At 49.1% G+C, this 16,428-nt stretch overlaps 1 protein-coding gene across 1 annotated transcript; it reads left to right on the forward strand.

Moving 5' to 3' along the window:
• The first annotated feature begins 699 nt into the window (after nt 1–699).
• LOC123398280 lies at nt 700–2,275 on the forward strand. The gene is made up of 4 exons (XM_045092762.1): nt 700–1,193; nt 1,304–1,381; nt 1,507–1,606; nt 1,736–2,275. The coding sequence occupies exons 1-4, from the start codon at nt 789–791 to the stop codon at nt 2,065–2,067; spliced, it is 915 nt and encodes a 304-aa protein (XP_044948697.1). The 5' UTR covers nt 700–788; the 3' UTR covers nt 2,068–2,275.
• The last annotated feature ends 14,153 nt before the right edge of the window (nt 2,276–16,428 follow it).

Here is a 16,428-nt window from a genome sequence, read left to right on the forward strand (position 1 = left end):
CGCCCGTCCCCGTCGTATCGCCTTCCGCTGCCATCTCGTTCTCCTACCTGCCGTGACACACGAGCCCACGCGCGCATCCGGCCGATCCTAGCACATACGGCCAAGTCTAGACGGAGGAGCCAACCAGCCCAGCCGGGCGCCCGGCGAAAAATCTTCCGCGCTTTCAAATTACCCAAGACCACAAGAAAAGTTGGCGCACCAAGTTGCAGGTTCAGGCAACCTTTCCTCCTTCCTCCACGACACGTCGCTCTCTCTCGGCTCTCGCTACTCCGACGAGCAATATAGGTAGGTACATTATACATACAACGACCCTCCGTTCCCGGCCGTCCTTGTATGCCGCGCCAAACGACCATCACCGCAGCCTAACCAGGCTACGATCAGCGTGATGCCGCCGCGGCACGGAAGAAGTACGCGCGCGCTAACACGTCAACGGAACCATGGGCACCGTTGGTGCGGTCCGGCGCCGCGACAAAGCTTCTGCAGCCGCAGGAACGATACTCAGCCATCGGAATCGTCCGCTCTTGATCTTCTACACGCCCAGCTAGCCTAGCTACTTCACCGCCACGGTTCATTCGCCTCTGCCCTCCGCCCGTTGTCTATTCTTGGAACCTTCCCTGCCTGCCAGTTGCCGCACATGTTCCATGTCATTCCTCCCTCCCGGTATTTATACGGCCTCGTGGTTCCGTTCGACAGGCCCTCAGCAACAGTCAATAGTTCAACTTCAACGCAACGCAGCACAGGCAACGTTGGTTGAACAAGGAGCTGAGCTGAGCTGACCGAGTCCAGCAATGGCGGCGAGGGCTGCAGGTGCCGGCGGGCTTCTCGGAGCGACCACCGCCAAGGGCAGCCGTCTGCCGTCGTCGTCTCTAGCGGCGGCCTCCGGCAGCCGGCCGTCGTGCCGCATCCCGTCTCTCAAGTTCCCCTTCCTCTGGGACACGAAGGCGAGGCACGGGAAGATCGGCCGCGCCGCGGAGCAAAGGGCGGCGCTGATCACCTTGGGGGCAGCCACCGCCAGCACCGAGGAGGAGAAGCTGCGGGGGCTTGGCCTGCCAGGAGAAGCGGACAGCGTGGAACTCCTGCTTCCTCTGGCGTACGAGGTGACCAGGAGGCTCCTGCTCAGGCAGCTCGGGGAGACGTGGCTGGCCCTGACGCGGCCATGCTGGGCCAAGGTCGTCGAGGCCGTCGTCCACCGGGTAAACATAAACTACTACGTACTGTAAATACCTGACATCTTACTTGCAGATCTCGTACGAGTAAGGCTTAGAAAACTAACAAAGTTCATCTGGACCTGCAAACTGATCAGGGTATCGTGAGATGCCAGTCGTTCACGCTGATCGGCGTGGCAGGATCGCTCCTCGGTTCAGTCCCATGTTTTCTCGAGGTAATTTCAGCGACCTCCTTTACTTCCTTCCTCCTCCATCAAGTGTGACCATTTATGTGGTGCAAGTATATATTGTTCGAAGTCAGGACGTCCAAGACTGATCAAACTTTTTTATGTGACTGTAGGGTTGTGGCATTGTTGTTCAGTCGTTCGCCTTGCAGTTCCGCGCCATGTCCCACATAGTAGATCCAGCCGAGATCATCAAACTGCTCATCGAAGCATTAGGTACATGTTCTTCTTCATTCAATCATTCGCCATGCATTCGCGTCAGCTGAGCTTTGCGCAACGCAGCACAGCATATTATAGTGTCTTTTACTAACTTAGGAATAAACAAACTAATTCATCTTCTTCCAGACATGTTCCTGATCGGCACTGCCCTGCTGACGTTCGCCATGGGGATGTACGGCATGTTCTACGGCTCGCAGCGCGTCCAGGAGCCCATCTACGAGAGGCTGAAGAAAGGGGCGAGGATCCGGTCGGTGACGCAGGCCAAGTCGAGGTTCGGCCACGCCGTGATCCTGCTGCTCCAGGCAGGCGTCCTGGAGAAGTTCAAGAGCGTGCCGCTCGTCACCGGCCTCGACATGGCCTGCTTCGCCGGGGCGGTGCTCGCCTCCTCAGCCGGCGTCTTCATGCTGTCCAAGCTCTCGGCGCATCCGCAGACATGCAAGCAAGCCTCCTTCGCCTGAACGCCGCATAACATGCATTATTCATTTGTTCTTTCGAGTTAGCACTTAGCAAAGCAAGAAATAGTAGTAGTAGTAGTAGAAAAGCCAAAACCTGTGAAGATCTTGTGCCTTTTCCTCTTTTGTCTCACTACATGTAGCGGTTTAATTTGTACTGTACTAGCTTGAGCGCGATGTCAATAAAGCTTCTCGGGGTAGAAAGAAAGAAAAAGTGCGCAAATAGTTTCGGAGCGACCGTCGTGCTCTGTTGTGATCAACCACGTAAAAACTCGTGGTGTGTTTCAGTTTCACGTTGCCTCCGGAAATTCCCAGTGGCCGCGTTCCGGCAACGGCTGGGATGGGCGGCCGAGTGCTTTCGATGGCGAAGGCCCTGCTGAGTGACGGTACCTGTGGCGCCGCGGCGTCGGCTCTTGGTTATTCGACCGCGCGCGGATTCTGCTCCGCCCCTCGCCGTCGTGCTGCCGCTTAGGAGAGGGAAGAGGCAGTGTGGCGCGAGGAGGCAGGGATCTCACCTGGTCGGGCGTGGTGGTGATTTTACGGCCGTGCTTCAGCTCTCCACACTGGCCGGGAGAATCTACCAAAAAGACAAAGTAAAACGTTCTCGCGCTACCCACCTTGTCGCGCAACCTACTAGCGATTCAGATCGGGACACGTATTCCCCGTTCGCACCATCACTGCGTCACCTCTCTCTAGCGACAAGGGGGGAACTCCTCCGTCGCCGCCACCTCCTCACCCCCCACCTCCTCCGCACCTCACCGCCGCCATAGGAGCCCATCGGCGAAGCCCGGTCGGGCTACAGGGAGGGTGGCGGTGGGGATTCAGTTCGTTTGGCGCACGGGCGGATCTGGCGAGGAGATGCGTTGGGCTTCGGCGGGCGTGGCTTCGGTGGTGGCTGGCGAGGATCCGGTGGTCCGAAAGGAGGGGCCGCGCAACGGTAAGCTCGCGGCGGTCGTATGCGGCGCGTCTCCGCGGGCGCTGGATGAGGTGCGTTGGCGCCAAGGGGCAGCAACGAGTCGCGCGAGCTGGCTTGGCGCGACGCTCCTGCGTTGGAAGGGTGCAGGGAGATCGCGACGCTCCTGCTACGAACTGGTGGAGGACTGCTGGTGGAGGGGCTTGAGCGGCCTGTACGACACTCGAGCGGTGGCGGCGGACGCGAGGGGCGCAATCAGTGTGTGTCTACACGTTCTGGCATCACGTGCACGCCCCTCGGATGCGCGGATCGGAGGCCCATGACAATGAAGAAGTGCGGTCTAGCGATGTGTGATGCGGATCTGGTCTCCGGCCATCGGTGGTCTCCGCATGGTGCGGTTGGCTGCGACGAATCTTGGTACTTCTTCGTTGATGGGCATCTCGATGGTGGTGATGTTTGATGGGTTTGCCGACGCCTACGCGGGATAATGTGTGTTTGAGGTGATGTGGAGCTGGGTGAACACCCTGTCTCGGCCTCGGGCCGTGACCAGCGATGGTGGCGGCTATGGCCATTGTTGACCATCATGGAGGCATCGTTGCTTTGTTCTCCCATCCCTCCTGCATGGATCTGATCATTTCGGCCTCTTTGGGAGAAACCTTGATGTGTGATCGGACGATGGCGGCGCCTTGGTGCCGTATTCCCTTTTAGGGGCTTCGTCTTGGGAGCTTGTCGTCGGCGAGCGGGGCTGGTGGATGACGGTTGGCGGCGGTGTGGTGTCCATGCTTCTCTGGAAACGATGATGGTGGGAGTGATGCGGGCGACGCGGCAATGGTTACGATAGTCGGCTCTTCTTCGACGTGTCCATAGTTTTGCCTCGGTTTGTTTGTATGGAGTCAAAGTTGCGCGCCGTAGCCCTCTGGTATACGATGAATGGCTGCAGGTAGCCCATTCGGCGATCTCCCATGGCGCCAGTCGTGCATGGTTTTGTCCTATAGAGTTCATCGTCACAGTCGGAGTTTCGTCGTTTGGCCGCGGGTGTTTGAGATTTTGACATAGATCTTATGCAGCTTCACATGTCCACTACAGTGTGAGTTGAGTTGACGATCGCCTATGGTCGAGTCACAGTCATTTGTGCAGAGTGTAGGGATGGTGATGACGCTTCTAGGGGAGATGAGCTGGCCCATGCGAAGGCAGGGGGGCTATTTTTCTGTTCTTTTTACGTTTATGTTTTCATTTTATTGCTTTATTTTTTGTTTTTTTGTTTATACTTTAAAATATTCTAAATATATATTGAAAAACAGTCTGCATAAAATATTTGATAAAGAAAAATATTTGATTTTTTTTAATAAGTATTTAAAAAATATTAATAAAGTGGTCGGAAAATGTTGGATGAGTATAGAAAATTTGTTGATCGTATACTAAAAAATGTTGAAGAAATATTTACAAAATGTCAATAAAGCATCCAGAAAATGTTTGATGTTTATAGAAAACTTGTTGATCGTGTATGCAAAAATGATGGTTTTTCATAATGTATATAAAAATGTTAATCAGGAATTTTAAAAGATGGTTAAACAAGTATCTGAAAAATATTAATCAAGCATTCGGAAAATATTACATAAGTATAAGAAAAAACATTGATCATGTATTTAAAGAATGATGAAACGATTGACTATGAATAAAAAATGTTAATTAAGCATTTGAAAAATGTTGAAGAAGTGTTTGAATAATGTTAATCAACCGTTAAAAAAAATTAAATGTGTATACGAAAATGTTGACAATGTATTACCTTTCCTTTATGAGGAATATTAAAAACGTATAGAAAATATGTTGAGCTTGTATTCAAAAAGTATTAATCTTGTATATGAAAAATGTTATTCAAGCGTTTAATAAATTCTAAATGTGTATAGGAAAGATATTGCCATATACTAAAGAAATGTTAGATTTGTATTGAAAAAATGTTTAAAATGTAATAAAAATTATTTACATATGTAAAAAGGTAGAAGGAAAACAAAAAGAAATAAAGAAACACAAAAAATATAAACAGAACAAAAAACAAATATACCAAAGAAAAAAAATCAGAAGAAACAAATGAAAAATGAATAGAAAACCAGACAAGACCAAAGAAAAGAAATGAAAAAAGAATGGAAAAAACTTGGAAAACCGGCTCCGATTTCTTCAAGAAGGACGCCCCCTAATACTATCCACGAACTTAATGTAGGCAGAGTGGCTAGCAAGGGACCTCCTATTCGCCAAGCGTTGTGGCAAGAGTTGCACGCCGCACAGGGGTGGCGCCCTCGACTGGGCCACCCCATCTCCGGCTCACCCCAACTGGATTGGCCCAGCTTTTAAGATTACGGATTATTTTTGTTTTAGAAAAAATAAATAATTGTTTTTCTAAATTTTTCAAATTCCGGTACATTTTTTAAGATTACGGATTATTTTTCAAATTTTGATTTATTTTTTGAAAAAAATGGAACATTTTGATAAAAATCCAGAACACTTTTCCGAAATTCCGAAACATTTTGACGAATTCCAAAACTTTTTCCGACTTCCGAAACATTTTGAAAAAATTTATAACTTTTTTGCAAATTTGAAACATTTTTTCAAATTCCTTTTCAAATTCTAAAACGTTTTTGAAACAGAAACAGAAAAGAAAAAAGAAAACGAAAAAACAGAAAAACCGATTTAGGAAATTTTCTAAAAAGTTCCCAAAATCGGAAAAACACAATTGAAAAAGTCTAGAAGGTTACCAAACCGGCATCCTCCGCACTGTTAATGTGCCGGCACAGTTCATCCTTCACTAGCGTTTCCTTTCTGCAAAGCCGTGACAATTTGCCGGAACATGCGACAAATAGGGTTTTCAGGCTAGCAGTGGCCGAATTCTTCCTGGGGATATGGGAATGATCCCTGCGTGTGCTACTTGTTCTCCTCCTTTTGTTTTAAAAATGCGCTGATTGGCCAGCTCAATTTCTTGTGCAAGGAGAGGTTCCCATTGTGGAGATGACCATTTGTCTCGCTTAATGCGAGACATAGCACTTGTGTAAGCTACCATGCCCCCTCGGCCACAATTATGAGCTCTGAGGGAAAAATTTGTGCAGCATGTTGTGGCAAACAAGGGAGCAGACAAAACACACTTTTTGCACAATAAGCTGATCCAACATTACTTGGCCCAATTTTTCCTTTTAATTTTCTATTATTTTTACTTTATTTTATCATGCTTCGGTTTTTGTTTCAATTTTTACATTTTTCATTATTATGCTATTTAAAACTTTTATTTTTTCGAAAATAGGTGAACATTGTTTCGAAAACACATGAACATTTATTTTGGTACCTATACATATTTGTTTACATATGTGTGACCGTTATTAAATAATTTTTTTTATTTTGTGCTCTTGGTTTCTTAATTGTGCTTAGTTTTGCCCCTGTCAAAAACTCATGCCAGGTCTTCGTTGAGTTAGGTCTAAAACTGTATATATTTTTAGATAGTGCTTCTTTTCGAAGAATCTTGGTTTAATCTTATTTGGAGCTTTGATGCTTAAGTTATTGCAGTTTTTGTTTGCGTTTTTCAACCTATTTCAGGTTGCCGAGGGCAAAACTGAGCAAAACAAAAAAAACATGGGCAAGAAAACAAATATTCCTTATTGATTGAATACTATTTATTTTATAAATATGTGGTTTTATAAATGACTAAATATTTATGTTGAGATACATGAACATATTTACATATACATATGTAAATTTTTGACAATCCCAGATTAACCACAAAAAAGTATTGGGTCCTAATAGCTTGTACTGCCAGCACATCCATGTTGAAATGCAATAGAGGCAAGGGAATATCCTCCCCGACACTTTTTAATTTCAGAATTCTAAAATAATTTTAAATTGATAGAAAGTTTTCAAAAAATTGTTTATTCTTTTTCAATTTAAGAAAATATTATAATTTGGAATATGTTCTTGATTTTACAAAAAATCAAGATTTTACAAAATTTCAGGTATTTTTTTAAAAGTCCTCGAGATAACTCCATATAAGGATGAAAAATTATTTCAAAGTATCCAAAATGTGCAACAATTTTAGGAAAAATAAAATCAGAAGGAAATTTTATATAAAAGAAAAGAGGAAATAAAATGTTGAAAACTGGCGCAGTCAGTCCCTGCAAAGGAAAAAAATTAGGAAGACAAAGAAACAAAAGGCTAAAGAACTTGGCCGAAAACTGAAAAAATGACGTGAAGAAATAAAATCGGCTTATACAGAATCAGGGCCATGTGATGGTGAAGACTGAAAGAAAGCCGGCTTGAAACAACAAGAGGCTTGTACCAGATTCCGACAAAAGCGACCTTGCATAGGTAAATGGGTCAGTCCAGCAAAGCGTTCGACATGGGACCCCTATGAGGTACTACTCTCTATCCTTCGGCATGAGCGAAGAGTAGGACATGGAGTATGTGATCCCGAGCTCCAACCATCCCGGATAAACAGTAAAATCCAACAAATTAGTAAACAATTTCCAAAAAATCTGATTTTATTTAAAAGATATTGATATTTTTTGTACGTGCATGCAAATTTTCATGATGAATTGACATTTTGTGAACGTGTGGGCAAAAAAACAAAATTGATTTTCCAAAAAAGTGTTTTTGAAAGCACTTTGGAACATTATTTTTTTTCACAACTCCATAAATGTCATTTTATCATAAAAATTTGCAAGCATGTAAAGAAAAGATCAAAGTTTTTTGTGAAAAAAGAATTTTTCTAAATATTTTTACTATTTTTTCAGATGTTGCTGTTCACTCAGAATCACTGGAGCTCGAAATCACATGAGTACTTTCGCGGAGGGTACGAGATTCTTGCTTTTACTCTGCTTGATTTCGCGGACAGTATGTTGGGCCATATATATTTGATTTGCCGAATGGGGGAAAACAACTCTGTGCAGAAGTAATGTACTTATGCTGTTGAAAAGACTTGGTAAACTTTTTTTCTTGAAAGGAAAAACCAAGCTAAACTTTGCTTGGAAAGAAACCCAGGCACCAAAAGGAAAAACTGCTAAAGAAATCAATGGAAAGTAAAACAAAAGTGTTGATGAAAAACTGTCAATGCCTTGAAATGTACTTATACTGGGAGACAGAGTTAATCAAGAGAACCTGCAGCTGAAAATGACAGGAACTGGATATGCTGTGAGCCTGTGACTGAGAGATGAGTCGTGAGTAAGTAGGCGCCTTTCACGGGAAGAAGTAGGTGTGAATTTGGATGCCCGATAATCCCATCCATATGTAAATGCTCCTCCATTTTCGTAGCCATGAGCGCATGACGGCCACCATGCATACAGTAGTAGCCAGAGCATCTCTTGAGTACTGCATGACAGCCGTGATATTGCCTTAAGAAGCTACTCCTTGTTCTTACAGCGCGGCCCGTTTCGGCTAACCCGCCTTAAACATCTCCTTGAGTGGTACGCCATTGTACCACCAACAAACCTGAATCCTATTTTCATAAGTAATAACATAGATAAAAGCCTTGAAAGCTATCTTCGTGCCGTCGCCGATGCATCATTTCGTCGACCCGGTCGGGGTCTACGGCGCTGTCCACCACTGTGGGTACGCAGGACGCCGGAGGCGACGCACGTACAGTACACATCCCTCCCCTGTCTGCACGGCGGCAGCGACGAAAGCAATCTATCAGGTCGATGCAACCACGCAGGGGTGTTACGTAGTACCACATTTCTCTCTCACCACCGTATCCGAAAATGACTCGGGCGATCCTTGTCTGTCCAGTATGGAGGAGCTAATACCGTCCACAGTATACAAAGTTGACGCGTACGTGACCGCTTGTTACATAAACTTTCAAAAGTGTACGTAGCAACCTCATCCACAAAGCTTGACGACATGCACTGCGTCTGCGTGGTGGGTGAGCAGTACAAACGGGAATCGAGGTGGTTGCAGTGAAGCGAAGTGAAGGAGGAATTGGGTTCCAGTTGGGCGAGAGCTGGCCGAGGACGCCAGCGGTCCCGCCATGCGCGCCGATTTCGTGCACGGGTTCCGGGGCTGAGGGGACAACTGGACAAGGGAAGAGACAGGTCAGCATGGACGGGACCAGCAGCTGCTGTTACCTTCTGTTCCGGGCCACGTAGGCAGTGCGACCACGAGGCCGGGGCTGAGCTGTGATGTCCAGCTGGGTGCACTCTAGCAGCATAGGGGCACAAGAGAGCCAAAGCAATCAAGCTGCTAGCTAGGCCACATTACGTGCAATAATCCTACTCCTACGTAATCTGGTTACGTAATCTACGTGTGTGCTGCGGCCATGCATGCATGGTCATGGTCTCGCCCAGTTTTCGCAATCCTGCGCAGCCAATCAGCCGCGGCGCCCAGCAGTGGCAGTTTCGCAAATACCACGCGACGGCATGGGCGTTCCCATAGTGGACCAAGGTTGCTGCACCACATATCCGGGCCCCCCACGGACGAGTTAGACCGGGACGGGAGGAGCCAATGATCGAGTCAGAGTCAAAGGACGGGCCATCATCGGGCACCCGGGTCAGAGATGCCAATACGGGCCCATGCAACGCACCATCAACCCATCGCCCGACGCCGCCTCCCCCATCAAGCTTAACATCAACTTGATTCCTTGTCCGGGATCACGCCATCGTCCACCATCACACACTCGCGCATGCATTTCCCTTGCAGCAAACATCCCACGCTGTGTACATAGTAACCATCACGATCCGTTTACTGCTTGGCATTTGGGATACCGATGCATGTACCACGCTTGAATCGCGCGCGTCCGCCCACAGGTCCGTCCGTCGACACGGTCGGAATCCGTGTATGACTGTCAGCCACTACGGCTCAACGTATAGCTACAGCATGTAGCTAGGCAGGGCGCAGCGCACTTGTTCTACAGTGCGCGCGCTCGCCGTGCACTGCACTGCGGCAGCGACGACGAAGTATGTATGGCATGTTTGGTTTCCATCCATACTTTGCCAAGCCAAAATTTGACAGCCATAGTTTAGTTGGCATATGTTTGGTTTTTGTCACACTTTGACTTGCCACACTTTATTGTCCCTATGGCTCATTTATCATAGAGTCAAATTTTTTGTCAACTTTTGCCAAAGTTTGGCATTTGTTTTTTCAGCCACACTTTATGGCTTGCCACACTTTGATGGTTTGCCACACTTTGATTTGGCAAAATTAGTCTCCAACCAAACAGACCGTAGTAATCACGATGGATCGATGTGCGCCGCACGTACCACGCCGCAATCCCTTTCCCTGTCTCCGTGCATTGCTAACCGATAAGGACTCCCGATCTAACCCAAAGGTCAGTCGATCAGTGTGAGAGAATGTTCCTATCTGTGGCCGGCCTGCTTGCGAATTCCCATCCATGCATGCACGGTCTGGTAAAAAGGATGACCGTGATGGAACGAACGATGGTGCATGCCCGCGCGCGAACCGGCTGCACGACAGCAACTCGCATTTGTGCACGTGCCGCTGTGATCGACCGGTCCGGAAGGGTTTGCAGTTGCACATTTGTGCACGTTCCGCTGGGTACTACTCGACTCTTCTCCGCCTGTTACCATCAAGCAAAGCAACAGCGAGTCTGGTTTGCATCCTGGTCAAGCTCGCCTGCTCGGGACGAAATTACTGGTCCGCCGTGCCCGTGCATGTACGTGCTTCGGGAGATGGCAAATTGTCAAGGACGACTGTTTGTCAAAGCTTACGCACTCCTCGTCTTTGTCAAGGCAGTACTGCGTACTACCGACTACCTGCCCGCGCCAGCTGCACTATTGTACTACTGCATCGTTGCGGTTGAAAACGGCAGCCACACCGGTCGCCGGGTGTGCGAATCCTGGAGGGACGGGGTGTAGGACAGTCGGTGGTTTCATTTGGGTTCCAGTTCGCAATGTCCTGGCCGGCCACGCTGGTCTAGTCTAATCGTCTTGGAATACTTTTCTTGCTCGTTCCATGCATCGATTGTAGTGAGGGTACAATTAGGTCATGCCTCCACCTACAAGTAACTTAGGTCCTGTTTGTTTCATAAGTCCTAAGACTTTTTAAGTACCAACTTATAAGTCATAAGTCCCTGGGACTTATAAGTCCCGAGTCCCTAACTGTTTGTTTACAGTGACTTATAAGTCCATGTTGCACCTAATAATACATTTGTTTACATGGATCGTCATCAGCCACCGCGTACGGCACACAGGATAAGCACCGCTGTAACGAGGCTCTGGAGAGGGTCAGTCCGGCGATTGGAGGCACCGCTGCAACGAACCGAGGCAGAACAAACTGAGGCGGGGCGGCGACGGGGCGGCAAACCGAGGCAGGGCGGTGATGGGGCGGCTACCGGAGCGAGAGGCGGGGTGGCGACGGGGCGAGAGGCGGGGCGGCGACGGGGCGAGAGGCGGGGCGGCGACGGGGCGAGAGGCGGGGCGGCGACGGGGCGAGAGGCGGCGGCGATTGGACCGAGAGGCGGGGCGGCGACGGGGTGAGAGGCGGGGCGGCGACGGGGCGAGAGGCGGCGGCGATTGGACCGAGAGGCGGGGCGGCGTGCGGGGAACGAGCCTGGAGCGACGCGGGATAGGTCCGGCCCGGGATAAGTCCCAATAAGCTCCTCCCTGAGAGTCTTATTTGATAAGTCCCAAATCACCTCAATAAGTCCCAATAATTTTCTTGTGTTTGGTTTAGGTGGGACTTATAGGGACTTTTTTAAGTCCCTAAACCAATAAGTTCCTGGAAACAAACACCCTCTTAGCTGCACGTACTACTACTCCAAGTCCCCAAGAAATAGAAAAAGAAAAGTCAGTTTAGCAGGCCTGGTTACGCGAGCACTGCGTGCATCACTCTGCCACGTACCCACTCCCGGTGTTAGTTCCGCAATGTCCCGCGACGGCATGGGCGATACCCGTTAACACCACACCAAGACGGACCTACCTAGTGCGCCGCCTACATGAGTTGAGCTTTCGTGGCCTCACCTCAACTCCATCGCGCGACCTCATCCGGTTCGGGTGTGTTCGTTTCGGTTAAAACGGACGAATAGCGCGGCCCAACACACGGCCCAAACGGACAAATGTCCGTTTTTCGTTCGTTTTTGATCAATCTCCAGCCCAAACTTGCGCGGTGTTTGGGAAGCAATGGACAGCGCGCGGACTGGCGGGACGCACGCCTTTGTCCTCCCCTGACCCGCGTGTCGGGGACTCTGACGATTCATTCCCCCCAAGCCTCCACCGGACCCTCCCCGCCCAACCCCGTCGTCGGCGCCGCCACTATTATCCGGCCGCCTCCTCGTTGTTCGCCCCCGATCGTCCATACCAAAACCACGTCACACCATGGCGGCCACCTGTAGCCGGCCGCCATCCGCCCCCGCTGCCTCGAGGTGATCCGCGGTCTCTTCGTCATAACGACCGCAAGATGTTTGACACTTTGCCCACAAAGGTATGGACAATGGAGATGAATTTTTCTTCAACCACTTCATTTGTTCATCGGATGATTCGTCCTTGGATGACGAAGAACTTGTGGTGGCCGCACTGGTCGTTCATGACCACATTCAAAGGCAGCGGCCTCGGTACAGGGGGTCAGTGCCTCGCCATGCGCCCAACCTGAACCGCACGCGCGCGCGAGAGAGAGGTCACGCCTTACTCTATGCTGATTACTTTGGGAATACCACACTTTTCAAAATGAAGAAATTCCGTCGCCGTTTTCATATGCCGAGGCATGTGTTCAATCGCATCCGTGAGGGAGTGGTTCAGCATGACCCATTCTTTGAGTGTAAAACGGATGTCCTTGGCAAGCTTGGATTCTTCCTTTATCAGAAATGCACCGCCGCCATTCGCATGCTTGCATATGGAATTTCAAGCGATCTTATGGATGAGTACTTGTGCATGAGTGAGTCCACATGTCCGCTGTCAGTGTACAACTTCTGCAAGGCTGTGGTAGCGGTGTTTGGCCCCGAGTACTTGAGACAACCAAATGCCACTGACACAAAAAGGTTGTTGGTGATCAACGTCGATAGAGGCTTTCCACGCATGCTTGGCAGCATAGATTACATGCACTAGAACTGGAAGAACTGTCCATTTGATTGGCAGGGCCAGTACAAAGGGGCATATGAAAGCGTGCACTCTCATATTAGAAGCAGTGGCTTCGCACGATCTTTCGATATGGCATCCTTTCTTCGGCATGGCCGGTTCTCACAACGATCCAACGTGCTGCAACGTTCCCTAGTGTTCGCTAGGCTTGCACAAGACCACTACCCAGCTGTCAACTTTGAGACCAATGGCCACCACTACAACAAAGGATACTACGTGGCTGATGGTATATATCCTCAGTGTTAATCTTTTGTGAAGACAATCTTAAACCACTAAGGAAAGAAGAGAAAGAGATTTTCCCAAATGCAAAAGAGTGGTAGAAAGGATGTGGAGCGTGCTTTTGGTGTGCTTCCATTCCGATGGGGTATCATTCGAAACCCTCCATTGATATTGGATGAAGGGAAGCTTTGGGAAGTGATGACTTCTTGTGTGATCATGCACAACATGATCGTTGAGTACGAGTGTGATGACTCCATTTTTGACCAAGGATTTGATTTTCAAGGTAACAATGTTGAGCCCCTGCACCAAGAACCAGCCACTTTTGAACAATTTATCCCATTCCATCGTGAAATCCGTGATGACACACTCATTTGAAGCTTCAAAATGACTTGGTTGAGCACATGTGGTATCACATTAAAAACCAATAGATGTATTGGTTAATTATCTTTATTCAAGACAATTTCAATTTGGTTGTAAAACTATTTTATTCGAGACAATTTCCATTGGATTGTAAAACTATTTTCATTACACACAATTGATATTTGGACGTGCAAACTTGTTTCAAACATTGATAAATATGAGTATATGGGCATATTGGTCGTGGCGTACATGATGCGGCTGAAGGATGCGTCCGCGTGTTGAACGCACGGCCACCGCATACCAGGACAGGCCCGGACACGACCCCATCATCCGCCCTGAGCGGACAGAATCCGAACAAAACGAATGTCCGGATGGGATCACGCTGTAGTTGGCCTCACTCACCGGGCATATGGGATGCGGCCGGGTCGGTCCCCACGGAGAGGACAGAGAGAGATCGCCGAGCTTACGTTCTTGCAGAACCCGACCGATTATTGTCGACTCAAAATCAATTGCCATAGTACAACCTCTAAAACACATTGATGGATGAAAGGTAGGAAAGGTAGGATGAAGAATTCAACGCCCTCGCCACATCATGCCCTAGAACGCCGCACGGGCCGTATGAAGGATGGATTTGCCTGTACACGTCATGCATACATCGTGCTCGTACAAGGCATGGGTGTACGGCCGAATCGTCAGTGGTCAACGCACACAACTAACCTTAGACTACCCACAATGAAAGTAACATAGGTAGTAACATAGATGACACATAAGCAAGGATATGATGTGGCAACTAACTAATGGGAAGAGAGAGAAATTTAGTAACTTAGCATGTTACTCATAGTAGGAATAACAGCGGATACCAAGGCAGGATGAGTCTATAGGCTAATAAATAAAAAGTTCAATGTTACTACCTCTATGTTACTATGCACTATGGAGGTAGTTACTTAGACTAGTAACATACTCCCTTCGTTCGGTAATAAGTGTACATTTTTCTTTTCTGTCAGTCAAACTAGTTAAACTTTGACTAACTTTATTGAGAAAAGTGCTAGCATTTATGACATCAAATAAGTATCAATAGATTTGTCTTTACATGAAGTTTCCAAATATATCATTTTCATGTCATATATATTGCTACTATTTTTTATAAAATTGATCAAATTTTAAAAGGTTTGACTAAATACAAATCTATATGTACATTTATTTGTGGATGGAGGGAGTATGTATGCTACTACTCCCTCCGTCACGGTTTAGAAGGCACAGTTAAACTTGCGTGCGTTTCCAAAATAGACAAGGTTTAAGGCGCGAAAGCAATTACTTCTATTAATTAGTATTAGTACTACTCATGCATGCGCCCTCCTAATTTGCTGCTCACGCATTAGTACTGTATTTTTCTCAGTTGATTAGACGCATTAGCATCTACACCTACTATATCTCACAACCAATCGGTGACTACCTTAGTCCCAGAGATTTTCCAAGCGTGCCTTCTAAACCGTGACGGAGGAAGTACTCTATGTTACTCCCCATTGTGAGTAGTCTTATCCCGCCTTCGTCCGCATTACTACGGTACAGACAGCCGCACAACATTACTTCTGGGCGTCCATTAATCGCCCACCATTCTTCGGCGAGGACTACCGAAACGTCCAGTTGACCATCGCAGTGGCGTGTGGGTTCGCGCGTAGCATCGATCCCCGCGCGATGTTGATTCAATCGCCGCCTTGATCCTCCCGTCTTCGCCATCGATCTGTCCGCGGACCGCCAGCAATGGCCTTTAACCACCACCGTCATTCGCCCCTCCCACCCGCCCTCGCTATATAAACCCCCTCACTCGTCCTCCCTCACCTTTCTCGCCCTCTCGCGCCCCTCTCCATCTCTCTTCGATGATGGCTCGCCCCAACCTGACGTTGGAGGAGGCAGAGGATTTTGCCCACTTTGGCATCCCCGTGGTGCCGGATGTGATGTTGCTGGCGAGGTGGCTCCTCAACGTCGACAGACTGCCGGTGAAACCGGTGCCCGAGGCCGGCAGCCGCCTCTTCGCGTGTGCCGTTGTCCTCTATCGGGCACGAGTGTCGACGGAGGCGCTCCTGGACTCCCTCTATGCCCCCAACAACCGCCTGGGCAGACCAACTCGCCGCCGACCGCGATGAGCGCCTTTACGCCTACGCCGGCCTGCGACCGCCGCTGAAGCATAACCACGCCCCGGCGCCACCAGTTGTGGGACGACCGCAGCTTTGAGGACATCGTCGCCCCATACCGCGCTTAGGCGGTCGCTCGCGCCCTACCAGCCCCAACCAGCACCGACTACTGTCTGTATACCGACGCCGGCACCCGGTCCACCCGCGTCGGCTTCGGTCGTGGAGGCAGTGGTTGCCACCATGGCGGACCCTACTCGGTCCTCCTTGGCGGTAGAGACAGACGCACTACGTCTCGTGGCGCCGCGCGGGACGATGTTGGGTCTAGCCGCACCCCTTCACCGGAGACCGAGGCGGGGGCAGAGCCGGAGCCTCCCCTCTTGGCGGAGTGCCGGGTTACGGTGGCGCAGGAGGGTGACCTGGAGGACATCCCAGGGCTCCACACGACCATCCGAGAATAGGAGATGGTCGTGCCGCCCCAGCTCATCCACCAGTACATCCAGATCGCCCCTACCGCCGATCACCCCGAGGACCCGCCAGATTTCCCCGGGCACCACGCGGCGCTCGAGGACTCCATTATGCCAATCTTCGACGTGGGCAGGACTGCAACATCGAGGACGACGACACGCTTGGCTTCGACGAGGAGGACCCGCGAGATTAGGGTTCAATTTTATTTCGTATTAATGTCATC

This window comes from Hordeum vulgare, chromosome 5H (genome assembly GCF_904849725.1).
Source record: "Hordeum vulgare subsp. vulgare chromosome 5H, MorexV3_pseudomolecules_assembly, whole genome shotgun sequence".
Lineage (NCBI taxonomy): Eukaryota > Viridiplantae > Streptophyta > Magnoliopsida > Poales > Poaceae > Hordeum > Hordeum vulgare.